The sequence below is a fragment of the Pleurodeles waltl genome, chromosome 1_2 (assembly GCF_031143425.1).
Source record: "Pleurodeles waltl isolate 20211129_DDA chromosome 1_2, aPleWal1.hap1.20221129, whole genome shotgun sequence".
Taxonomy (NCBI): Eukaryota; Metazoa; Chordata; class Amphibia; order Caudata; family Salamandridae; genus Pleurodeles; species Pleurodeles waltl.
Window position 1 is genome coordinate 214,729,899 of NC_090437.1, and position 22,744 is coordinate 214,752,642.

At 43.9% G+C, this 22,744-nt stretch overlaps 1 protein-coding gene across 3 annotated transcripts in view; it reads right to left on the reverse strand.

Moving 5' to 3' along the window:
• The window catches only part of LOC138299526 (phospholipid-transporting ATPase ABCA1-like), a 2,649,159-nt gene that overhangs the window by 1,871,248 nt on the left and 755,167 nt on the right, over positions 1-22,744 (reverse strand). For all 3 annotated transcript variants that reach the window (XM_069237840.1, XM_069237822.1, XM_069237830.1), the window contains exon 14: positions 17,787-17,963. In XM_069237840.1, the coding sequence (XP_069093941.1) occupies positions 17,787-17,963 (177 nt within the window). The remainder of the gene's footprint in view (positions 1-17,786; positions 17,964-22,744) is intronic.

Here is a 22,744-nt window from a genome sequence, read left to right on the forward strand (position 1 = left end):
CTATACTAGGATTGTAACTCATGAAGTACACGCAATAAAAGGATCTCTGTGACAAAATCAGTAACTGTTAGACCTAACAGCCTTAGGGTGTTCTTCCCCCAACTTTTTGCCTGCCTCCCTCCATTTTTCTGATCTTGTTTTTCTGGAATTAGGACTCTGCACACTTTACCACTGCTGACCAGTGCTAAAGTGCTTGCGCTCCAGTCCCTAAGCATGATACCATTGGCTCCTACTCAATTACCATATTTAATTTACCTATAAGTCTCTAGTAAATTGTGCTTCATGTGCCCAGGGTCTGTAAGTTAAATGCTAATAGTGGGCCTGCAGTACTGATTGTGCCACCCACATAAGTAGCCCCTTAGCCATGTCTCATGCCTGCCACTGCAGGGCCTGTGTGTGCAGTTTTACTGTCACCTCAACTTGGCATTTAAAACCCTTTGCCAAGCCATAAACTCCTCTTATATTTCATGTATGTTCTCCTAAGGCTATGTTACCGACAAGGCAGAGTGTAGTATATCTAAAAGGCAGGACATGTACTTATATGTTTTACATGTCCTGGTAGTGAAAAATGTTCTAAGTCGTTTTTCACCATAGTGAAGTCTGCTCCTCTAACAGACAGCATTGGGTATTCCTTTATAAATCAAATCAAATCAAATCATTAACATTTATAAAGCGCGCTACTCACCCGTGCGGGTCTCAAGGCGCTAGGAGAAAAAAAGGGGGGGTTAACGCTGCTCGAACAGCCAGGTCTTTAGGAGTCTCCGGAAAGCGGAGTGGTCCTGGGTGGTCCTGAGGTTGGTGGGGAGGGAGTTCCAGGTCTTGGCCGCCAGGAAGGAGAAAGATCTCCCACCCGCCGTGGAGCGGCGGATGCGAGGGACAGCAGCAAGTGCGAGGCCAGAGGAGCGCAGGTGGCGGGTGGGGACATAGAAGCTGAGGCGTCTGTTGAGGTATTCCGGTCCCTTGTCGTGGAGGGCTTTGTGTGCGTGGGTGAGAAGTCGGAAGGTGATCCTTTTGCTGACTGGGAGCCAATGCAGGTGTCTCAGGTGTGCGGAGATGTGGCTGCTGCGGGGTACATCTAGGATGAGGCGGGCCGAGGCGTTTTGAATGCGTTGCAGGCGATTTTGGAGTTTGGCTGTGGTCCCGGCATAGAGGGTGTTGCCGTAGTCCAGGCGGCTCGTGACGAGGGCATGGGTCACGGTTTTTCTGGTGTCGGCGGGGATCCAGCGGAAGATCTTACGGAGCATGCGGAGGGTGAGGAAGCAGGCGGAGGACACGGCGTTGACTTGCTTAGTCATGGTGAGAAGAGGGTCCAAGATGAAGCCGAGGTTGCGGGCGTGGTCTGTGGGGGTCGGTGCGGTGCCGAGGGCCGTGGGCCACCAGGAGTCGTCCCAGGCGGACGGGGTGTTATACCTTTAAGTGGTAATTTCTGACATGGGAGGAGTGACGTTGTCTCACTTACACTTCAAAGGTAGTGGCCTGACTCCACACAAAGGACTGAAAACCCTCCACAGATCTCCTGGCAGACAGGACTGGGCTGGAAGCGGAACTGGTGTACTTCAAAACCACTCTTTGAAGTCTCCCCATGCCAAAGACTCATTTGGGTATAAGTACTGGGTATGTGACCCCCTAAAATCAAACACTTCTGGACCTACAACTGGACTCTGTCAGAAGGACTGTAGTACTTCTCAAAGGACTCAACTGGACTGCTTTTCTGGAAGGAGTGTTTTTCTGCTGGTTGCCCTGCTGCTGACTGCTTTTTGAATGGGGAATGCCTCGCTTGCATACATTATGCCTGGTACAGCATAATGTGGCGCAAGGGATTACAAAGTGGTGCAGTGCAAGCATTGCACCACTTTGTAGATATGGCACAGCGCTTTTGGCCATCTAACGCCACATTAGCGTAAAAACAAGTACGCTAATGTGGCGTTGGAAAGGTGCTAGGCCCTCTTAAATCCGGGCTTTTAAGTGCAGTTATGGCTGCCTTGGTCCTCTTTATAACCTTCCCTACTATCAAAGTGCACGTGGAGTTAGAATAGTAAATACACACTTCATTACGGTCAATGGTTGGTACTCATAATTATAGTTACGTCATGTTGTGTGTGTGTTGGTGGATTGATGGATAAGTATGATAGCTAAGGGTCCATACAAGGTATTCAGTTTGGTGAGATTGCAATATTCGAAAATTGAGAGAGTTGGATGAGTGTAGAGCTCATTATGTCTGGTTTTGTATATTTGTTTGACTTTATTTCAGGATTATGCATTTTGTATATTTTGCACATGAACAGTTTTTTGCGTTGAGACTGTTCTAGTTAAGTATGATTTACATGGGATTGCCTGTGGTATCCTTTACTGAGGAAACCTCATACTTGATTGAAATGGGTAGTATTTTCTGAACATGAAAGCAGATATTTGGAGTGCAGACAAAAATGATTGTACTTTCAAAATATAGTTGAAGATGATACTTGAATGACAATTAATGCAGAGTTGAGAAAAATCAGTGCTGAAATTATTTCATTTCTGATGTAGAACACTTGCTACAAGCAATGAAATTGCATTACTCCTGTTAAGGCATTTCATTGTAATATATATTTTTTTTTTGTATGATATTACTCTTGGTAACTCCATCTCATAGATTGGAGAGGTCACTACTGGTAATCCTGCAGGTGGTGCTATTTATTGTAATCTTGTCTCATGTGATCAATATTATAGTACTGATAAATGGTTATTAGTAGCTTGAAATGAGTTTCAATTATTAAAAACAGCTCTCATTGCAGAAAATATTTCAGGCCCTCAGTTTAAGACTATAAGTGTTGAGAGAGCCACGCTTAAAAGATTTAGGGCCTGATTCTAACTTTGGAGGACGGTGTTAAACCGTCCCAAAAGTGGCGGATATACCACCTACCGTATTACGAGTTCCATAGGATATAATGGACTCGTAATACGGTAGGTGGTATATCCGCCACTTTTGGGACGGTTTAACACCGTCCTCCAAAGTTAGAATCAGGCCCATAGTCACTAAAAGGGATCGCTTTGCTGACTTTTCCCACTCCTTGGAAACCTCCCCTTCTGAGAATCACCAGGGGCCAGATTTGCAAAGATCTTGCATCAAAGTTCCGTTACTTTTTTGACCCAATGCCAATTCAAAATCCAGGTTGGTATTTACAAGCCAACGCAAATGGCAATTTGTGTTTGTTTGTAACCAAAAGTAATGCAACGCAGCACAATACACTGCCTTGCATTACTTTGTGTCAGGCAGGTGTTCCATGGGTGGTGAATGAGCTTGCCTGTGTACCCATCCATGGATTTTGAGGCAAATCCATTTCTAAAAGGAAATATAGAAACAGATTTGCACCGAAATCCTGCACCTCCCTGAGGCAGGCGTAAGAAGGAGAAATATTTTTATTCGTCCTCGTTTTTTTCCTATGCGTATGTGTGCTTTGTATGAGAGCAGAAACTTTGCATTCTGCAGCACACAGACAAAGAGGAAATCGCTTTAAAGCCTATTTTTTGTAATTGCAGAAATTGATTACTTCCTGCAAAAATGCTGACCACAACACAGACACCCTTGCACTATGGTGGATGGTCATGAGAAGCTTTTGTTATAGTGGTCACTAGCCAGTGATAGTTAGTAAGCCAATTCCAAGAAAATTACTATTGCCCAGTGTTGGACTTTTTTGCTTATGCAAGGTCATCCCCAATCTTTTTGCCTCCTGCCTCCTATTTTTTCTGACCTGTTGCTGTTTGCTTTTGAACTCTGAGCCCTTTACCACTGCTAAACAGTTCTGAAGTGCATATGCTCTCTGTGTATGGTTGATTGGTTTATCCATGATTGGCATATTTGATTTACTAGTAAGTTCCTATTAAGGTGCACTAGAGGTGCCAGGGCCTGTAAATCAAATGCTACTAGTGGGCCTGCAGCACTGGTTGTGCCACCCACATAAGTAGCTCTGTAATCGTGTCTCAGACCTGCCACTGCAGTGTCTGTGTGTGCAGTTTTAACTGTAAATTCGACTTGGCAAGTGTACCCACTTGCCAGGCCCTAACCTTCCCTTTTCTTACATGTAAAGCACCCCTAAGGTAGGCCCTAGGTAGCCCCAAGGGCAGGGTGCAGTGTATGGTTAAGGTAGGACATATATTAATGTGTTTTATATGTCCTGATAGTGAAATGTTGCTAAATTCGTTTTTCACTGTTGCAAGGCCTGTCCCTCTCATAGGTTAACATGGGGGCTACCTTTAAATCTGATTGAAGTGTAGATTCCCTTTGGGAGCGGATGGACATGTGGAGTTTGGGGTCTCTGTGCTCACAATTTAAAAACACATCTTTTAGTAAAGTTGATTTTAGGATTGTGTGTTTGAAAATGCCACTTTTAGAAAGTGGGCATTTTCTTGCTTATTCCATTTCTGTGACTCTGCCTGTTTGTGGACTCCCTGTTTGGATCAGTTTGACAGTTGGGCTGGTTGCACCTCATACTAGACAGTGACACAAAGGGAGCTGGGGTGTAGTCTGCATTTCCTGATGAGCCATATGTGCTAGGAGAGAGGGTAGGAATGGTCCCTTGCACCTGAAAGGGCTGTGCCTGTCCTCACACAATGCAGTCTCCAACCCCCTGGTGAGCGTCTGGGGCCTGGCCTGGGCAAGGCAGGATTTCAGATTCCAAAGAGACTTTACTTTGAAGTAGGTCTACTTCAAATGAGAAATTGGGTAAAAGAAGAGCACCCAAAACCACATACTTTAGAAACACTTCTGGAAACAAGAGGAACCTCTGTCTGGAGAAGAGCTGAAAAGCTGAGGAAGAAGAGCTGCCCTGTCTGTGACTGTGCTTTGTGGAGCTATCCTGCAGTTGCTGCTTCTGCCGTAGTAAGAGGGCAAAGACTGGACTTTGTATGCCTTCCATCTTGTGAAGAAATCTCCAAGGGCTTGATTTAGAGCTTGCCTCCTGGTGTTTGAAGTCTCAGGAACTTCTCTCTGCCAGCACCTGGAGTCTCTGGAGAGACTCCTGCTCTGACAAGTGGGGACCTACCAGTCCCTGGGCCCTCTCCTGAGAAAACACCACTGGGGTGTACTCAAGCCACTAACCCCATTGAACCTCATCTCTTGCTCATTGGAGAAGGGTCGTCATGGCACAAAAACACAGAGCTTCAGATACAAAACAGACAATATAACTCTGCAATAAACATGCAACCGTGGAAGGTTCAAGGACATTCTTTGTAAGGGCTTTCTGGTGTTCCTGTTCACACTCCTCTCCCAAATTCCAAAATAAAGCTTTTAAATAGTCCTTCCTCATTTATGACTAGCAGGCCCAGGACTAACTTTTTATTCAAGAAACTCATTTCCATTCCTGAAGGACGGCGATTCTCACAAAAATGAGCTAATTACGTTTAGGGTTTCACAGAGCAACCATAATATTTGTATAAAATCATCTTGGCAGCATGTTTAACAGAAATATATACTCATAACTATATTTAACTTCTGATAAATGTGTCAATGGTGTGTAGATAATTAGTGCGTCTATTTATTAACCTGAAATATGGAGATTATGATTTTTGCGATCAGAAATTGCTACTACAGCCCATGCAAGAAAAGCTTTTACATTCTGTCACTGCAGGGACCTATCAATCTAAATACTTAACTTTTACACATTGGTCTACCAGAGCTTTTGAGCTCCAATGAGCTTGTTACTAATAGGTGATTTAGCTAATACTAAAAAAGGTTGTTTAAACATATCAAAGATGATTTACTCTGGCATGCATTTACGGCGGCTTCACTCACAGCAGTTCAGAGCTGAAATGGAAGCTCTGCAGTCATGTTTTTAAAGAACCTCATGTGGGTTGTATACCCTGCAGCACAGACATCAAATTTAACTTTTATGCCCGAGTGGTACTAGTTTCACACAATTGTAATGTGGCCTTTCCTAAAAAGCAGGCAAGCCTGTTAGGGTTAGCCAAACTGCACCATGTTTAAGGGTCAGAATTCATACTATTGGAGGACGGTGGGCACTCTTCCAATGCCCAGAGACGAAAGTGGCAGCAGAAATTGGCTACAAGAGAACTGTGTGTCCCACTCAAAAAACTTACAACTTGCTAATTTTTTTATGTGATTTATCGTTTTTTAATAATATGTAAACACAATTCTTTTTGATACATCCCTTGATTTAAAAAAATGATTGCAAACTATCCTCTTGCCAGTACTGTTGCATTAGCGCTCTCTTTTTCATATACGAACTGCTGTATCGCAGAGTATGTCTATTACTGTGTCAACTGCTCCAGAGTGCGTAAAACGACCGATCATCACCACGGACAAGTTAGGGAGCCTTTTGCACAATGAGTGATTTTTTAATACGGCTATTAAATATAATGCTCATGGCATAAACTTCCTGGTACACAGAGTCGTTACATTGACTAACTCAAAAACAATTTTGTTGGTTCACATCCAATCATCTTGATGATATCCCACAAATGTCTTGCAAAGCCAAGGCAAAACAAAGATTGAAATGTATTTCATAACATCTGCTTCCTCTGGGGGTGGTGATAGAGGAACTCATATGCGCTCTGACAGATGTGAGAGCTTCAAAAGAATAGCTGGTTCAAATGTGTGATTTAATAGCACTGGCATGGAAAACGCTGCCTATCGAAGCTTATGGAAATGAGCTCTGAACTGAGACGGAAACAACCTGCATCTGTTCCTTTAGACAGCTGATACAGAAAAGGGGATGAGACGCTGGGAAATTGTCAGCACACATCCATTCCCTCTGCTTCTTCCAGCTAAATAAATGATAATCAAGAATTAAAAAATACACAATCCTATTCCTTAAAACTACTGCAGAGTTTAGCAATTGGGAAAAATAAAAAAACGCGAGCTTGATAGCACATATCGTGTAAAGGAGGAGTCTGGCAGAAGGCACTGGCCCTCATTCTGACCTTGGCGGGCGGCGGAGGCCGCCCGCCAAAGTCCCGCCGTCAGGTTACCGTTCCGCGGTCGAAAGACCGCGGCGGTAATTCTGACTTTCCCGCTGGGCTGGCGGGCGGTCTCCTTCAGACCGCCAGCCAGCCCAGCGGGAAAGAGGCTTCCACGATGAAGCCGGCTCGGAATCGAGCCGGCGGAGTGGAAGCTGTGCGACGGGTGCAGTTGCACCCGTCGCGTATTTCACTGTCTGCGCAGCAGACAGTGAAATACATTTAGGGGCCCTCTTACGGGGGCCCCTGCAATGCCCATGCCAGTGGCATGGGCACTGCAGGGGCCCCCAGGGGCCCCGCGACCCCCCCCTACCGCCATCCGGATCTCGGCGGTCTGACCGCCGGGATCTGGATGGCGGTAGGGGGGGTCGGAATCCCCGCGGCGGTGCAGCAAGCTGCGCCGCCGCGGAGGATTCAATGGGGCCGCGGTACACTGGCGGGACCCCGCCAGTGGTGCCGGTCCGACCGCGGCTTTACCGCCGCGGTCGGAATCCCCATTGGAGCACCGCCGGCTTGTCGGCGGTGCTCCCGCGGTCCTCCGCCCTGGCGGTCAAAGACCGCCAGGGTCAGAATGAGGGCCACTGTCTTTTATATATAGTATATTAAGCCACCATCCGTTAATATACTATTCTGTGCTCCTCCTTGTGTATTTTTATTCCTGGAAGTAGAATGTCTCCAACGCAGCCGTTTTTCTTTTCTTCTTCAAGCAGGGTGTAATGTAGCAGACACCACAGCTGCTAACATTTTCCAGGGTAAACGGGGAATACATATTTTCATTAAATGGCACCGAGCTAAATCTTACAGAGATGCTTCAATTCAAATGCAAAATCATTTCATTCAAACATATTTATGAACAGCCACCTATGGAGGGACACGATACTGAGGTCATTCTCAAACATCGTATGATACAAAATAACATTTGAGGTGATTTTCTTGATGAGTAAGACATGTACATACTATTAAATTCATTAATTGTTTATTTTACATGCTGTTCTTAGAGGACTCCAAAATACTTCAGGTTTACTGTTGACCAAATGAGAATTAAGACTATAAGATACATTTACAAATACCAGACTCCATACAACCAGAGGAAATGCAGAATTGAATCCCATGAATAAAGGTACTAAACTACATTTTCGAGCCCTGATAAAACCAGCAATTTAACAAAAGCTTCTAAGCAGACTCATGTCCGGTAAGGAAGTTATAAAAAATCGTGTACAAATCAAGGAAAACAGACGGAAAAACAATGAGCCCATCAGGAATTCATACATCAAATTCTATAAACAAAATCTACAGGACCATCCATCGTCATGTTTTAAACCACCTGCTAGAAAAAATACACATAAAAAGCAAAACTGCCAACTCACCCAGGGTAGTACCAAGTGTCATGCGATATTCACTCCCTTCACACTGTCTTGTGGTGAGGAGCTGATAACACACAGTACAAGACAACATGCGCTGCAGCCCCCTGCATAGAGTGAGTTTCCAGCTATGTCCTACAAGAAGAAGAACCTCCAAGGAAAGCAAGAAACTGAGGGCTCCATTCCCTGCCTCTACCTAGACCCCACCCTTTCCAAGATCTCTCTTCATCTCTCACGCAGTAAAAAAAATTCAAATTTGTTAGGCCCGAAAAAGTATGATTTGCCAAATAGTGTACAAGGAAAACTAAAAAAACACTGTGAAAAATAGTGTAAGATATCCATCAACGACTAAGGGCCATATGTACGAAAGCTTTTTCCCTTAGACACAGAGGTGGTCATTCTGACCCTGGCGGTCTTTGACCGCCAGGGCGGAGGACCGCGGGAGCACCGCCGACAGGCCGGCGGTGCTCCAATGGGGATTCCGACCGCGGCGGTAAAGCCGCGGTCGGACCGGCACCACTGGCGGGGTCCCGCCAGTGTACCGCGGCCCCATTGAATCCTCCGCGGCGGCGCAGCTTGCTGCACCGCCGCGGGGATTCCGACCCCCCCTACCGCCATCCAGATCCCGGCGGTCGGACCGCCGAGATCCGGATGGCGGTAGGGGGGGTCGCGGGGCCCCTGGGGGCCCCTGCAGTGCCCATGCCACTGGCATGGGCATTGCAGGGGCCCCCGTAAGAGGGCCCCTACATGTATTTCACTGTCTGCTGCGCAGACAGTGAAATACGCGACGGGTGCAACTGCACCCATCGCACAGCTTCCACTCCGCCGGCTCGATTCCGAGCCGGCTTCATCGTGGAAGCCTCTTTCCCGCTGGGCTGGCTGGCGGTCTGAAGGCGACCGCCCGCCAGCCCAGCGGGAAAGTCAGAATTACCGCCGCGGTCTTTCGACCGCGGAACGGTAACCTGACGGCGGGACTTTGGCGGTCGGCCTCCGCCGCCCGCCAAGGTCAGAATGAGGGCCAGAATGGGTAAAATTCTTTCGTACATCTGGCTCTAAATCTCTTCTACTTTATTTCACACCGGGATGACAATGGGTTCTGTGATTGTGCTTTTGTGCGTGGAAATTGGGTAAGGATATGCCCCTTTCTCCTATTCCCTTTTCCATGTGCGTTTCTTTCAGAGGTGAGTTTAAGTCAACATTTTGAAAGGAGTTTATTTTCAGTTTCTACCATGTCACTTTTCATAGTAGAAAGGTTATTACATTCTCCTAAATAAAGAGAAATCGAAATTCTTTATTTTATGCGGTTAGAAATTTACGAAGGCAGAAGTTCGAACTTTCCCCTTTAAAATACTCTGAATCTGGGAAGCGTTACCCAGACTGCTGGTGTTTTAGTCTGAAAACTCTTATTGTCAGAGGAAGTAAAATGGTCATCAAAGATCTACAGAGGAATTGGGGGCAGATTTAAGAGCCCCTAGTTGCCACTTTTTGTGATGCTCGGGCACAGCTGTTCCCCAAGTGAGGCAGAAGTCTGACGGCAGTCCCACCACTTTCCCAGGCCCCACTTCTAGCCAGGAGCTGGGGTGGAGCAGGAGGCCTCAATGGAAGCTCCCCACCCCTTACGGCCACACGGAGATCATGGGCGGGTGGAAGCCTCATCGGAGGCCCCGCATTGGCCGGTCTCTCTACTTCCCCTGTTGTGGGGGTTTCTGTTTTGCCCCTCTCCCCATTTTGGTTGAGGGCCCGTAGCGGCCCGGGGACAACCAAGGAGATTGTGGGTCCCAGGAGGGGCCCGACTTACAAACATCAGAGAGGGTGCAGACCGTCCCCCTCTCCCCCAGGAGAAACACGTGGCCCCGGTTTAGCGCACAGGAGCGCCGGGGGCCCCCCTTCATCTTCCAGGCACTAGAGTACCTTTTCCTCAGGAAATAGGTACTTTTGGGACATATCAGGGTCTTATGAGCTTAGTATGGCCATTGGGGGGTTTATATGTTACCTACCTATTTTGTTTTATGATGTTACATATATATGCTGGTGTACCTTTTATGTTTCATGACTTGCCATAGGTTTTTATAGTGCTCTTAGTATAGGCATTTATTATATTGCATGACAAGTGCATTTATTTCTTTAATGTGATTCCTGACTACTGCTTATGTTGCAGAATCATGAGCACTTACGTGTTCTAATGTGACTAATGCTTATTCTTGCAGAGTATTAGTTACTCGTGTAACGTTCTGACAACTGAAAAGGTAGCAGAGTATTTCTAACATGTAACGTTTGGTCTAATTATGTTTTGTGCAAAACTGTTTCTTTTTACATAGCTCAATGTTGTGTTTACTTTGTGGTATACATATTGCATTACATGTGTTGCGTGTGTTGTGCAAACGCTTTACACATTGCCTCCGGGTTAGGCCTGACTGCTCATGCCAAGCTACCCAGGGGGTGAGTAGGGGTTATCTTGGACGTGTAACTTCCTTGCCCTGACTAGAGTGCGTGGTTTCTGCCTGGCTTAGGGTGCATACCCTAGCCAACCAGAAACCCCATTTCTAACACCACACCACTTTGCGTTATTCCACTTTATGCAACTCCACTATACAATATTCCACTCCACTCTATCAACTGCATGACACTCCACTCTCTGCCACTCCGCTGCACGCTATTCCACTGTTTGCCACTCCACTCTATACCACTCCAATCTTTGCCACTACATTCTATGGCACTGCACTCTGTGCTATTCTACTCTATGTCACTCAAGTCTATGCCTCTCCACTTTACACCATTCCACTCTTCTCCACTCCACTATATGCCTGTCCATTCTATGCTATTTCACTGTATGCAACTCCACTCTACACTACACCACTACACCTACAGTATTCTACTATAGACCACTCTGTCATACACCACTCCACTCTATGCCACTTCCCACCCTGCCACTTCACTGTATGTCACTCCACTCTATGCTACTCCACTCTACACAACTCCACTCTGTGCCACGTCATTCTACACTATTCCACTGTATACCATTCTACTCCCCAGTACTCCACTGTATGCCACTTCACTGTACGCCACCTTAATGACTGCCACTCCACTATATGATATTCCACTCTACACAACTCCACTCTAGGGCACTCTACTGTATGTTATTCCACTCAATACCAATCTGCTCTCTGCCACTCTACTGTATGCCACTCTACTTTACTCTACTTCATTGTATCCTAATTTACTCTACCTCAGTTCAATCTATGCCACTCCACTCTAACCCACTCTTATGCTATTTCAATGTACACCACTCCCGTCTACGTCACCCCACTCTATAGCATTCCACTCTATACAACTCCACTGTACGCCGCTCAACTCTACTCTTTGACACAATACTCTACTATACACCAATTCACTCGATGGACTCCACTGTAGGGTATTGCAGTCTATGTCACTCCACTCTATGCCACTCCACTCTACAGTATTCCACTCTTTAGCACTACATTCTATTGTAAGACATGTTACTTGACTCAACCATACTACAGTCTGTACCATTCAACAGCATGTCACTCTACTCTACACACTTCACTGTACAGTATTCCACTCTATGCCACTTCACAGCATGCAACCCCACTCTACAGTGTTTCACTATACAGCACTCCACTCTATTGTACCAAAAACCACTCATCTCTATGGCACACCAGTCTACACTCAACTGCATGGTATTCCACTCTATGCCACTCCTCTCTAAGCCACTCCATTGTACTCCACACCACTTGATTCTAGTCTACTCTATGTCACTCCACTCTAGGTGACTACAATCTATGCCACTCCACTCTACATTATTATTCTCCACACAAGTTCACTCAATGCATTCTACTGTATGCCACTCCATTGTACATCACTCCACTCTATGCTATTCTGCTATACACTATTTCACTCTATACCACTCTACACTACTCCACTCTACGTTATTCCACTCTACGCCACTTCACTGTAAGCCACTCCGCTGTAATGCTATTCCACTGTATGCCACTCTACTCTATGCTACTCATACCTATGCAACTCCATGCTATACCACCTCACTCTACCACACTACTCTCTACTCTTTTGCACTCTGAGCAACCCAACTCTACGGCATTTCACTCTACGCCACTCCAGTGTAAGTTTTTGACTCTACAACACTGGACTCTACCTCGCCTCATTCTACTCTACCCTATAGCAATCCACTGTACAATCCCATAGTCTACAACACTATTCCCTATGATCCTTCACTTATTAGTGCTTAATCCAATGACTCTCCACTCGATTTTAAACACTTTTTTAATAAAAAAAATAAAAACCATCAAAATTCAATGAAACAAACAGTGGTTGAAGCTTAGTTATAGTTACAGAAACTTTATGTATTATTTCTATACAAGCCAAATTTAAACTACACAAATGTTGCAAATTCTAAAGTTATATTTATCTCCTAAATATATAATGTATGCACCACCAGTTATAACTTAAATGTATATTTTTTACACCACCAGGCATACCTTAAATTTATAATTTATGCACCACCTTCAATTTATTATGTTGCGCACCTCAATCCACAGTGTTGCCACTTCACCCGCCACACTACATTAGCCATTACTCGCCACTCTACCATGCTCTGTGTTTTCACAAATTATGTAATATCCAGACGTCATCAGTGTTTTTATAAACACTATGCTTTCAAATGACAAGTCATATAACATGCATGGGTATGACAAGTGCATGGAGAAAGAACGAGCTGTAGTTAATGCGGTGTGGTTTTTGCCATTCGTTTTTTGGTAAAGAACTTCAGAAAAGCTACAGCCCAAATCACTGAATGGATTTACATCAAATTTAGACGAAAGCTAGACCTTGGTCCAGAAATAGCGCTTTTTTGTGAAGCAATGTAACGCTGACAGTTGTTTGTGATCAATTACTGTTAAAAACCTTGTATATTTCTTGCCGCTGAGGATCTGCATGGCCAAGTGATCTCATGGTGAGATTTGATTGGCTGCCACCACTTCAGCAAAGATGTAGCAGTAGCTAAATTAGGACTCCTGACTCTGTCCTGATTCCTAGAATAGCAGTTACAAAAAGCAGCTCATGCCTGGGAGGAGCACATACCTTCCCTGCCCACACTGTCACGCAGGGAAATAGAATGACTTGCTCTTACCCAGTGGGAGCAAAAGAAAACTGCTCCTGTGGGGCAGCAGTAATGCCAGCTCCCATTGCACTTGGGATAGGTGCAGGGAGGGGAACTGGTAGGGCTGTAGGGGGCCCTGGGTCTCCCCTCACGGCCCCCAGTGAAGGTGCATTTATGGGGTACCCTGGGCGTTCACTGGGGTACCCCACTTAACAAAAACATTAAACAAGCTGGCTCCTGCAGGAGCGGGGAGCTGACAGGGCTGCAGAGACCCTAGGGCTCCCCCTGCAACTCCCAAGAAGAGAAATGGTCTCAGGTTCCATGTATGGGCACTGGTGCAGCCCTTAAATTAAAAAAAAGTCAGCCTGTGAGGGCTTGAGAAATGTTCATTTGGATGACAGCCAATTCCCTTACAGTAAATGGGGAAAAACTGAGTTCATTGTGATTGGAAACAACTGCTTACAATGGAATTCACTAAGCTGGCCCCTATGTCTTGGGGAACAGCCACCTGCTAAGTCTGAGGTAAAGGGCTTGGAGGTAATTTTGAATAAAGATCTGTCAGTAGTTTTGCAGGCAAGGATAGTGGCAGGAACATGCTTTGGTCTTCTGAGGGGTCTCAGAAAGACACCTCAGTGGATCTGTATGGAATCTGGAAGGATAGTAGTCCAAGGTCTTATACTGTCTCGCCTCGACTATGGCAATTCTCCATATTTAGGTACACCCTCCTTTGTTATAAAAGAAAGAAACTACAGGTTATCCAGAACGCAGTGACACAGTTATTACTGGGCCTCCGTAAGTATCAGTCAGCTCCCCTGGCCCTTGCCAAGCTGCATTCGTTGCAGATAGAGAAAACAATCTAATGCAAAGTCCTCTGTGTTGTCTACAAGGTAAAATACACATCAGCCCCCCACATCCTTCGGCATCTTGTTATGCCTTATAGGGCTTCCAGAGCATTGAGATCGAATGATCCCTCCCTGCAAGTATGCCCAGAGCTACGAGAGTAAAATGGGGGTGGTCATTCATTTAGGGCCAGATGTAGCAAAGGTTTTTACCCATTCTGTGTCTATGGGAAAAAGTGTTCGTATATATGGCCCTTACTTTTTTAATGCCTACGCTATGGAATTCACACCCCATTCACCTTAGGAATAATGGAAATCTCCTGAGCTTCAGGCAACAATTTAAGTCCTATTTTTTAACTAATCCTCAGTTCTCCTCACTAGTTCTGTTAGCACTGGGAAGCTCAGTTTGAGTAACTACATGCTTTATAAATGCAGGTCAACAACAATAATAATAATAATCATAAATGGGCCAATGGCAGGGAGTCGGCTCCACGCTTAGCCCCCTATATTAAATAGAAAGAATAAATAAGCAGCTACAGCACCTCATTTGTTATCCAATGGTAGTGAGAAATGGCCTCTTTTGACATGGTAGCCCCCCACTTTTGCCTGGAAATGGTTTCAAACTGTAAGTGCCCTGGTCCCCTGCTAAACAGGTTCACAGGGCCAGGTCTCTTTGCCCAAACTGTACCATGTATGGCACTTCAGCCATTCTTGTAAGTCCCTAGTAAATGGCATCCCTGGTTCCTAGGGCATGGGTACTGAAGAGAGCCCTTTAGAGCTGCAGCACTAATTGTGCCACTCTGAGATGCCCCACACCAACCTCAGACAGACTGTCATTGCAAGTGTATGACAAGGTGTATTCAAAAATTGCAAACTCAATCATGGCACTCACCAAGAGTGCCATGTCCACTAACACTGTATGCTATATGGGTAAGCCACACCTCCTGCACGTCTTACAGCCCTAAGGCAGGGAGCACTATAGTACATGTGAGGGTATATATGTGCATGAGCAAATATGCCCTTACTGTGTATTTGCATAACCTTAAGGCATAGTAAATATACAGGAAAGCCATAGCAAATACATGTGCTGGATACTGGTCATTATGAGTTCCCTAGCTACATGATGACCTCTCTAAATACTAGGTTGCTTGGTATCAAACAACTGAGAAAATAAACCCACACTGATGCCAGTGTTGGATTCATTATAAAATGTAACCAGAGGCCACTCTAGAGATGCCCTCTGCAAGACCTAAACAGCCCTTGCATGGTTGCTGAATGGTTCTAACCAGCCTGCCACCACAAGGCATGATTCTGGACTTCTGGGGTGAGAGTCTTTTGCACTCAGGAACCAGAACACAAAGCCTTTCCTGGACAGAGGTGTAACACCACTTCCCCAGGCAGGCACCCTGGTTGAGCAGTCAACTTCAAAGGCCTTACTGCATTTTAAATCTGATCCCCGCCTCTGGTGCTAGCAGCAGATGGCCACCCATTGGGTTTCCGCCACTTTGTGTGGTGAAACCAGTGAGAAAACCTAACCAGAGAAGGAGTGCCCCCCCGCAACCTGTATCACCTCTCAGGTGTGACTGGCAAGGTGAACCACTTCATTTCATTTTCCTCCATCTTGGATGGCAGGAAAACAGACAATCAGGGTTATGGTTGTGACCACTTCCCACAGGAAGTGGTCACTTAGTGGATGTAGCCACCCGAAGGTCGGTGGTCCATTTGCCACTACCAGGTACTCGCCCTAATGCCCACTAAATGCAGTATTTAGTGGGAATCCCTAGACCAACAGATCAGATTCAACGGACACAAGAAAACCAGGAACAAAGAAGATCGAGGCACGAGAACAGAAGTCCTGCTGCAGAAAAAAAAGGTGCCAAACTCTGCCTGCTGCTGCTAAGACTCAACAATCACCACTAGCCTGGAAATCGGGAGGACTTCACAAAAACCCAGAGCACCTCCAGCCTTCTAAAAATCACCATGACCCTCCCTAAGAGTGAAGGTGTCACTCCCCTGCAACCTGCAAGCAAAGAATCAGTGAAGTGAGTATAAAATTCTCTTTTTGAACTATTGATGTTATGGGACTGGTCTCCTTCGTCACCTGCAGCAGAGTGCACTGCAATGACTTTTTGAGTGCATTGTTCATGAATATATAGATATTTGTGTGTGTGTATATATATATATATATATATATATATATATATATATATATATATGTGTGTGTGTATATATATTACCTACTGACAATCGCCAGTAGATAGTTATAGATAGAACCATGCATGTTTCCATAGTAAAAGCGTTTTTTTACTTGCCTATATCTTTGGCACCGTTTGGTGAATTTTCACGAAATGTTCCCAACATTTTTTTGTTGTGATTGTTGTGCATGAGAAGTTTCAGAGTGTTTTGTCAAGCGGTGGGCTGAGAAATATGGGGCTAAAAAAACATTGCGTTTCCCATGTTAATTTCCATAGGATTCCTTAGACGTGACTACAGGCCGAACCACTGGACGGAATGACAGCATATTTGCCAGAAAGCTAGCTTTCAGTATGCAGCTTACGCTTTTGCGTATTTGGAGTAAAGGTGACTATAACCCACGCTCTCACCATGCACTGCTAATTGCCCCACAAATTATGGCACCCTTGACATTTTTTATAACATCCTTGATAATATCAATCATTTATCAATGTTATTTATGCAGTACAAATGTTGAGGAAAAAACTGTGCATGGTGGGGGTGCAAGGTATAGTTTACCTTAGGACACGAGTTATAGTTAATATAGGTAACTAACTATAACTGCTGAACTTCTATGGTTTTGTATGCTTGAAATGTGAGCCTAACTATAACGTCCGTTTAACCTTTATTTTTCTCAGTGAATATATATATATATATATGCACACACACACACATATCAAGTCCTTAGTTTGAGCTGGCACCTCCCTCAACAGTTAGGTTTTACAAAACCACCATAAAAAAACTAAACAAATGTTAACACAGTGAAAAAGGCTGTCAGCCAGATCTACTGGCTTTGCAATTGCTTGTGTTTTTATTGTGAGTCACCAGCTTTGTTAACGCACCATTTGAAACTCAAATTTTACTCCTTGAATACCCTTTAGATAGAAGAAAGTCTGTACCTGTAATAGAAGTTAATGAACTTAAAATCTTCACCTCGGCTGCGCGTGCCTGTACTTACAAAGGAAATGTCAGCGCTTTGAGGGTTTTGTGAATTATTCCCCGTAGAGTGTCTAAATCAATTATGTCAAAACAGATAACATCAAAGCAATATGGCTTCAGAATATCGTCAAGAAGGTGCCATTTAGATTCATTTTTTGATTTGCCCATCAGACAATGCAGCGTGTTTTGTCGGCAAACGGTGATATTTACAGAGGTGTAGATACCGAAGGCAAAAGTTTTTTAAAATATTAAACCTTTTGAAATGTTTGTCATTTATTCCATGTATGGAACCAAAGCACTACCTATATAAGCTCAAAATATACTTACACGTCATCGACGTAGCAGGGATAGGGCATTTGTTGTATGAATACTCCCAGCAGATCAGACTTATTTGAATGTAATCGAATAATGCCATGGTCTAGCATGTCTTGGATGTAGGCAAAACCACCCCACACATACCGCAAGTCTCTGTTGGCATCACCTGCAGCACCAGGAGCCCATAATCTTAAATGAAGAAACACAATATTTGTAAAGGAGTGAATCATATCTCTTGGCAGTTTGGCTTTCATGTTTACACATTACATATGCCGATATTTTTTTTTTGCAAAAATCACTACAGTTTTGTTTATCTGGGAACGATTCACTTTAGTCCGCATATCATTTTCACTAAAATAGTCTCATTAAAAAAACTAATATCCATGAAAAAATTCCATGGACACAATTGGCAACATGGTTAAACGGCATACATGTTTTGCATAGTCTGAGTCTACTCTTGGTGCCGATTTAACCTTAAAATATCACTTCAAGTAACTTTTCCACTGTGTATTTTTTTAGACTTGTCTTAATTTCTTGAAACTTTCCCACCCACGGTTGGAAACGAAAGTTGCTTCCCTCAGTAGTCAAAAGGCCTTAAAGGTAGTGGCTTTGTCAAGTGATATAGTTGCTCCCTCAGGTCAGTGTCTCAAAGCCGTAACTTTGGGATTCGTGAGTTATTTAAAAGATCATCATGTACCAAACCATAACAAGGTAGGGTTGTCTTAAAAGTATGCACGTTTCAGCGTGTTCTGTTGATCCTTTCCTAATCAAAAATGGCTGTGTTCTGAATTAAGGGAAAAATGCTACTTTTCTATAGCCCAGTATTTATAACCAGTTAAGATTTTGTTGATACAAATTAAATTGATGACATAAATTTAAAATAAAGGCTCAGTGAAGAGAAGTCCTAAATATACACATGTGGGTACACATCCAAATTCGGAACACATTTATCGCTTATTTAGAATTCATGAAGAATTTCAGGACTACTTCTTGTAAGATAAGACAGTCACTATTTTCCATGAATTTTCTAAATGCATAATCACTCAGACATACATAAATGTCAACGGGTATATTTCCGTGGACATTTTAGAATAACATGCATTTCTATTTTCTAATTATTTGAACCTTCGAGAAAACCCTTTCCCACTACAAATTGTTGTGATGATCTTCAGGGCCTTGTAAAGAGGTTTTCTCCTGTGGTTGCCAGGAGTAGTAGCCTGATGCATGAAAATATTTTGCGTTCTCAAAGACTGATTCTCAAAATCACATGATCTCTAACAGTAAAAGGGCTAAATAGATATTTTGGAATGGAAAATTGTTCTAGGTCACAAAGGGCCATATTTATACAAACTTGCAAACAGGATCAGTAATGTAATGGCAGTGCCTCCCTCACTCTCCTTTCTGAGCAGTTTGCAATTTATCAATGGTTTGCAACTTCTAATGGGGTTATAAGCCATTGATAAGTTACAGTAAGAATTTACTGTTGGGGTGGGTGGTGATCCACTGCAAGTAATAATGTCACTATCCTTGTTAGATCAGGTAAGGGTTCAGTAATTTAATGAGCTCTACCACTGGTAGCTATATAACAGAGGAGAGATGCTTAACATAAGGATATGTTTAACGCATTTAGAAGTACCAAAACAGTTAGAAAGTCAAAAGCACGACCCAACCTGCATGCCAATTTTTAAAAATAGAGAATAATTTAATGAACAAAATGACACAAACACAAAAAAAACATCCAGTTAGGGGAACAAGAGACATAAGTGTTTAAGGTTCCAATTAAATATAATGTCAAAAAGCCTTAAGTTGTGGTTGTGCTCACTGGAACCTAGGAGTGGTTTAAGGCTGACCACGATGAATTGTGGGGTTGTCACAGTCAGATGTTTTACCTTCAGGCTCAGTCTCTGACCTGGAGGTCAAAAATACTTAGCGGGCCAAGACAGCAGCTGTGGCCAAGAAGGGCTCCATGAGGCCAGATAGCTGTTGGATGTGATCCCAGTGAATCTTTTGACTTTTGGTCCGAAATCTCAGAGTTCAAGAAAATCAAAATTAGCACCCAGGAAGGTCTCTCGCTGGCCAGATTCTTCAGGAACCTTTGTGCATTGGAAATTTCTACTTTCAGACTTATTTACTATTTTGGAGTTCAAATTTCTCCAGCAGGACAAGGCTGCAAGATGTAGCCAAACGGGGATCTACAAGGTCAGGTACCCTCTCAAGAGCATCCCATTGAAACAGATTTGGTGTTGTGGAAGAGGTTAAAGCAGGAGCAACTTGAACGTTTGGCCCAACGGCAACGCATCCTCATCAGATCGACTTGGAAGGTTAGACCTGGTCCTGCAGAGGTCTTTGAAGCAAAAAAGTTTCTAAGTCCCAGGTTTTTCAGGATGGTTGGAGGAGTACTCTTTCACACAGGTAAATGTCCCTGGACCTCAGGAACACCACTTAGGGGATACAAATATTTCCAACAGAAGACACCAGAAGGTTCAAGGGCATGACCATTTGGAACTGGTCAGCTTGGCTCTTCACAATAAAGGGCTTCTAGCAGCTTATTGTGACCCTACAGCTTAACAGGAGGTCAGCCAACTGAACCTTGGAGTGGGAGCAGATGCAGCCTTTCAGGTCTCCTCACATGTCTCAACAGTAGATTCAATCCTTCTTCTGTCTTCCAAAGGTCCAGTAATGTGTTGAAGAGTGTGTCCAGGGGTGCCATATTCATGCCTGCCTCGATCCTTTGGGTGGAGGTGACTCCTGTTCCCCCCAGCCAACAGGGAAAAGATCCCAGGGGTAACCCTGCACAATTTCACAGCAATTCCTGGGCACTCACTGCAAACAACCCCACAATGCCTTTCTTTACTTAAAACTAAGATGACATATACTATATTTCACTAGTTAAAGCTCCTGGGCCCACCCCAGAGGTATGACCAAGGAATTGAGAAAGTCCTCGCCTGTGGAAGCTTCAGACTATTTCTCTCTCCAGCTGGGATTGGTACCTGTCTGGATATGTGGATAAAAGAGAGCCCTGCCCATGTGTGAACTAACATTTGGCTGTGACATGGCCTCTTTGAAGTTAATCAAGTTCCTGAGCACAGTTCAGATGGTCATCCTGCCAGAACAGAACATCTTCCCACACTCAAGGCCTTGCCTCAGATCTGGAGGAAAGTTCACACCTTATTAAGGGGATTATACAGCTGGGAGGCAGTTGGGGCTAATGTAAACCAGCTTCTAGAGGCTTTAGGCAGGAGAAAGGTAACTTTAATAAAGTACATTTTCCAACATATTTAATAGAAATCTGACTTTACCAGTGAATTGGGCATTTAGTAAACATTTTAAAGTCTAAGAATAAATGTTGTGGTTGTTACCAAGCAGGTGATAACAATATTCAATTTAAAAATTTAATCCCAAAGCTTTCTTATTACAGTGAAAATAGCTTTTGGGGCCTTATCACTGTAAGCGTATTTGATACTTTAAACTATTACATGTTCTACTTTGAAATACCATGGACTCTGCTTATAGGCATTAATGCCTACTATGGGATGACAATGATATTTAAAGCAGAGGTTTAGGCCTGCCAAAAGGAGTTGTTCAAGCAGGTTGAGTTTGCTGTTTTAAAACAGCACATACAGGCTACAGTGATAGACCTGCAGTCACTGTGCACTCTCAATGTGTTTGGTAGCATAATGAGTGCTGCAGTCCACTAGTGGCATTTAAGTAACAGGCCCAGGATACACTTTATACCATATAGTAGGGACTTATGGGTAAGTTAAATATGGCAATTAGGAGTATAGCCAATTTTTACATGTTTTTGGGATTCAAGCATGTGCACTGGATCTGGTTAGAAGAGCCCCAGAGCACTAAGGGAAAAAACAGCAGCATTAGTCCAAATAAATGAGGATTATCTTGCAAAAATAGGACTTTTCCTACACTTACTGAGACCTGAAAGGATGTGTTCACAGATTTGAAAAATGGAAGCTGCCTAGAAGGGACAACTACCTTGCGAAGGTGAGCCCCAGCATTAGTGACACCATAATGTGCATGGACTTTCAAAGAAATCCTTGAAAACCAACTTTTATTTTTGAAAATAGCCTCTGATCCTACAAGGAACAAGGAATGTGCTGAAATCTTGTTTTAAAATCAAATGTTAACATTTACAACATGTGAATGCGGGATTTGAGTTCTGCAGTCTCTTTCAGGCATCTATCCCTCAATTTGTAGCCATTCAAAGGGCATTGCAAAAAGAACTCCTAGCTTCTATGTATTAAATGAGTCAGGATTTTTTGGGATCCCCTTATGAATTACCATTTTGTTCTCTGGATAGAACTAGCATAGGAAGTAAAATACATTGTATGGCTTGGTAAGTATCAGCCACCCTGGACTGTAACCTTGGTCTGGCTTTTCTTTTTCTCCTCCAGTAACTACGACAATTAGATGAGCCCAAAGGAGGATTTTATTTGCTTTATGTGCTCTTATATTGGTTTCACAACCAATGTCTTCTCCCTTTCTGAAGGAAGGTGCTTCTGTCCACACAATCTAGGATGTGAGGTGACTATTAGGATTTGAAGCATGACTATACTTCAAGAGAACAATGCTATTTACCAACAAACGCTTGGGGAGACTGACTTCTGGATCTATTCCATTGAAGGCCCACCCATTCCCTTTAAATAAGGGGCCCCAAATTTGTCATATCTTGTAAACCTATATGTATTTATGCATGCAGAAACTGTTGTTCAGTCATGAACTGGGAAAGAAAAGGGCCATTTGGACCCTTTGTGAGTAGTACACACAATGTTGGCATTCTTCATGTAGAATGGCTATGTCCGTTTCTAAAATACCAACCTCCACATATGCATTTCCTGTCTCCATCCCTCACACCTATCCTACCTTGTACATCAAAAGTGTTTGCCAGATCATTTCCTTTGTGCAATATAGGTTTCCGAAGCTCTGGATGAAACACACCTTCAATATATGTTCTG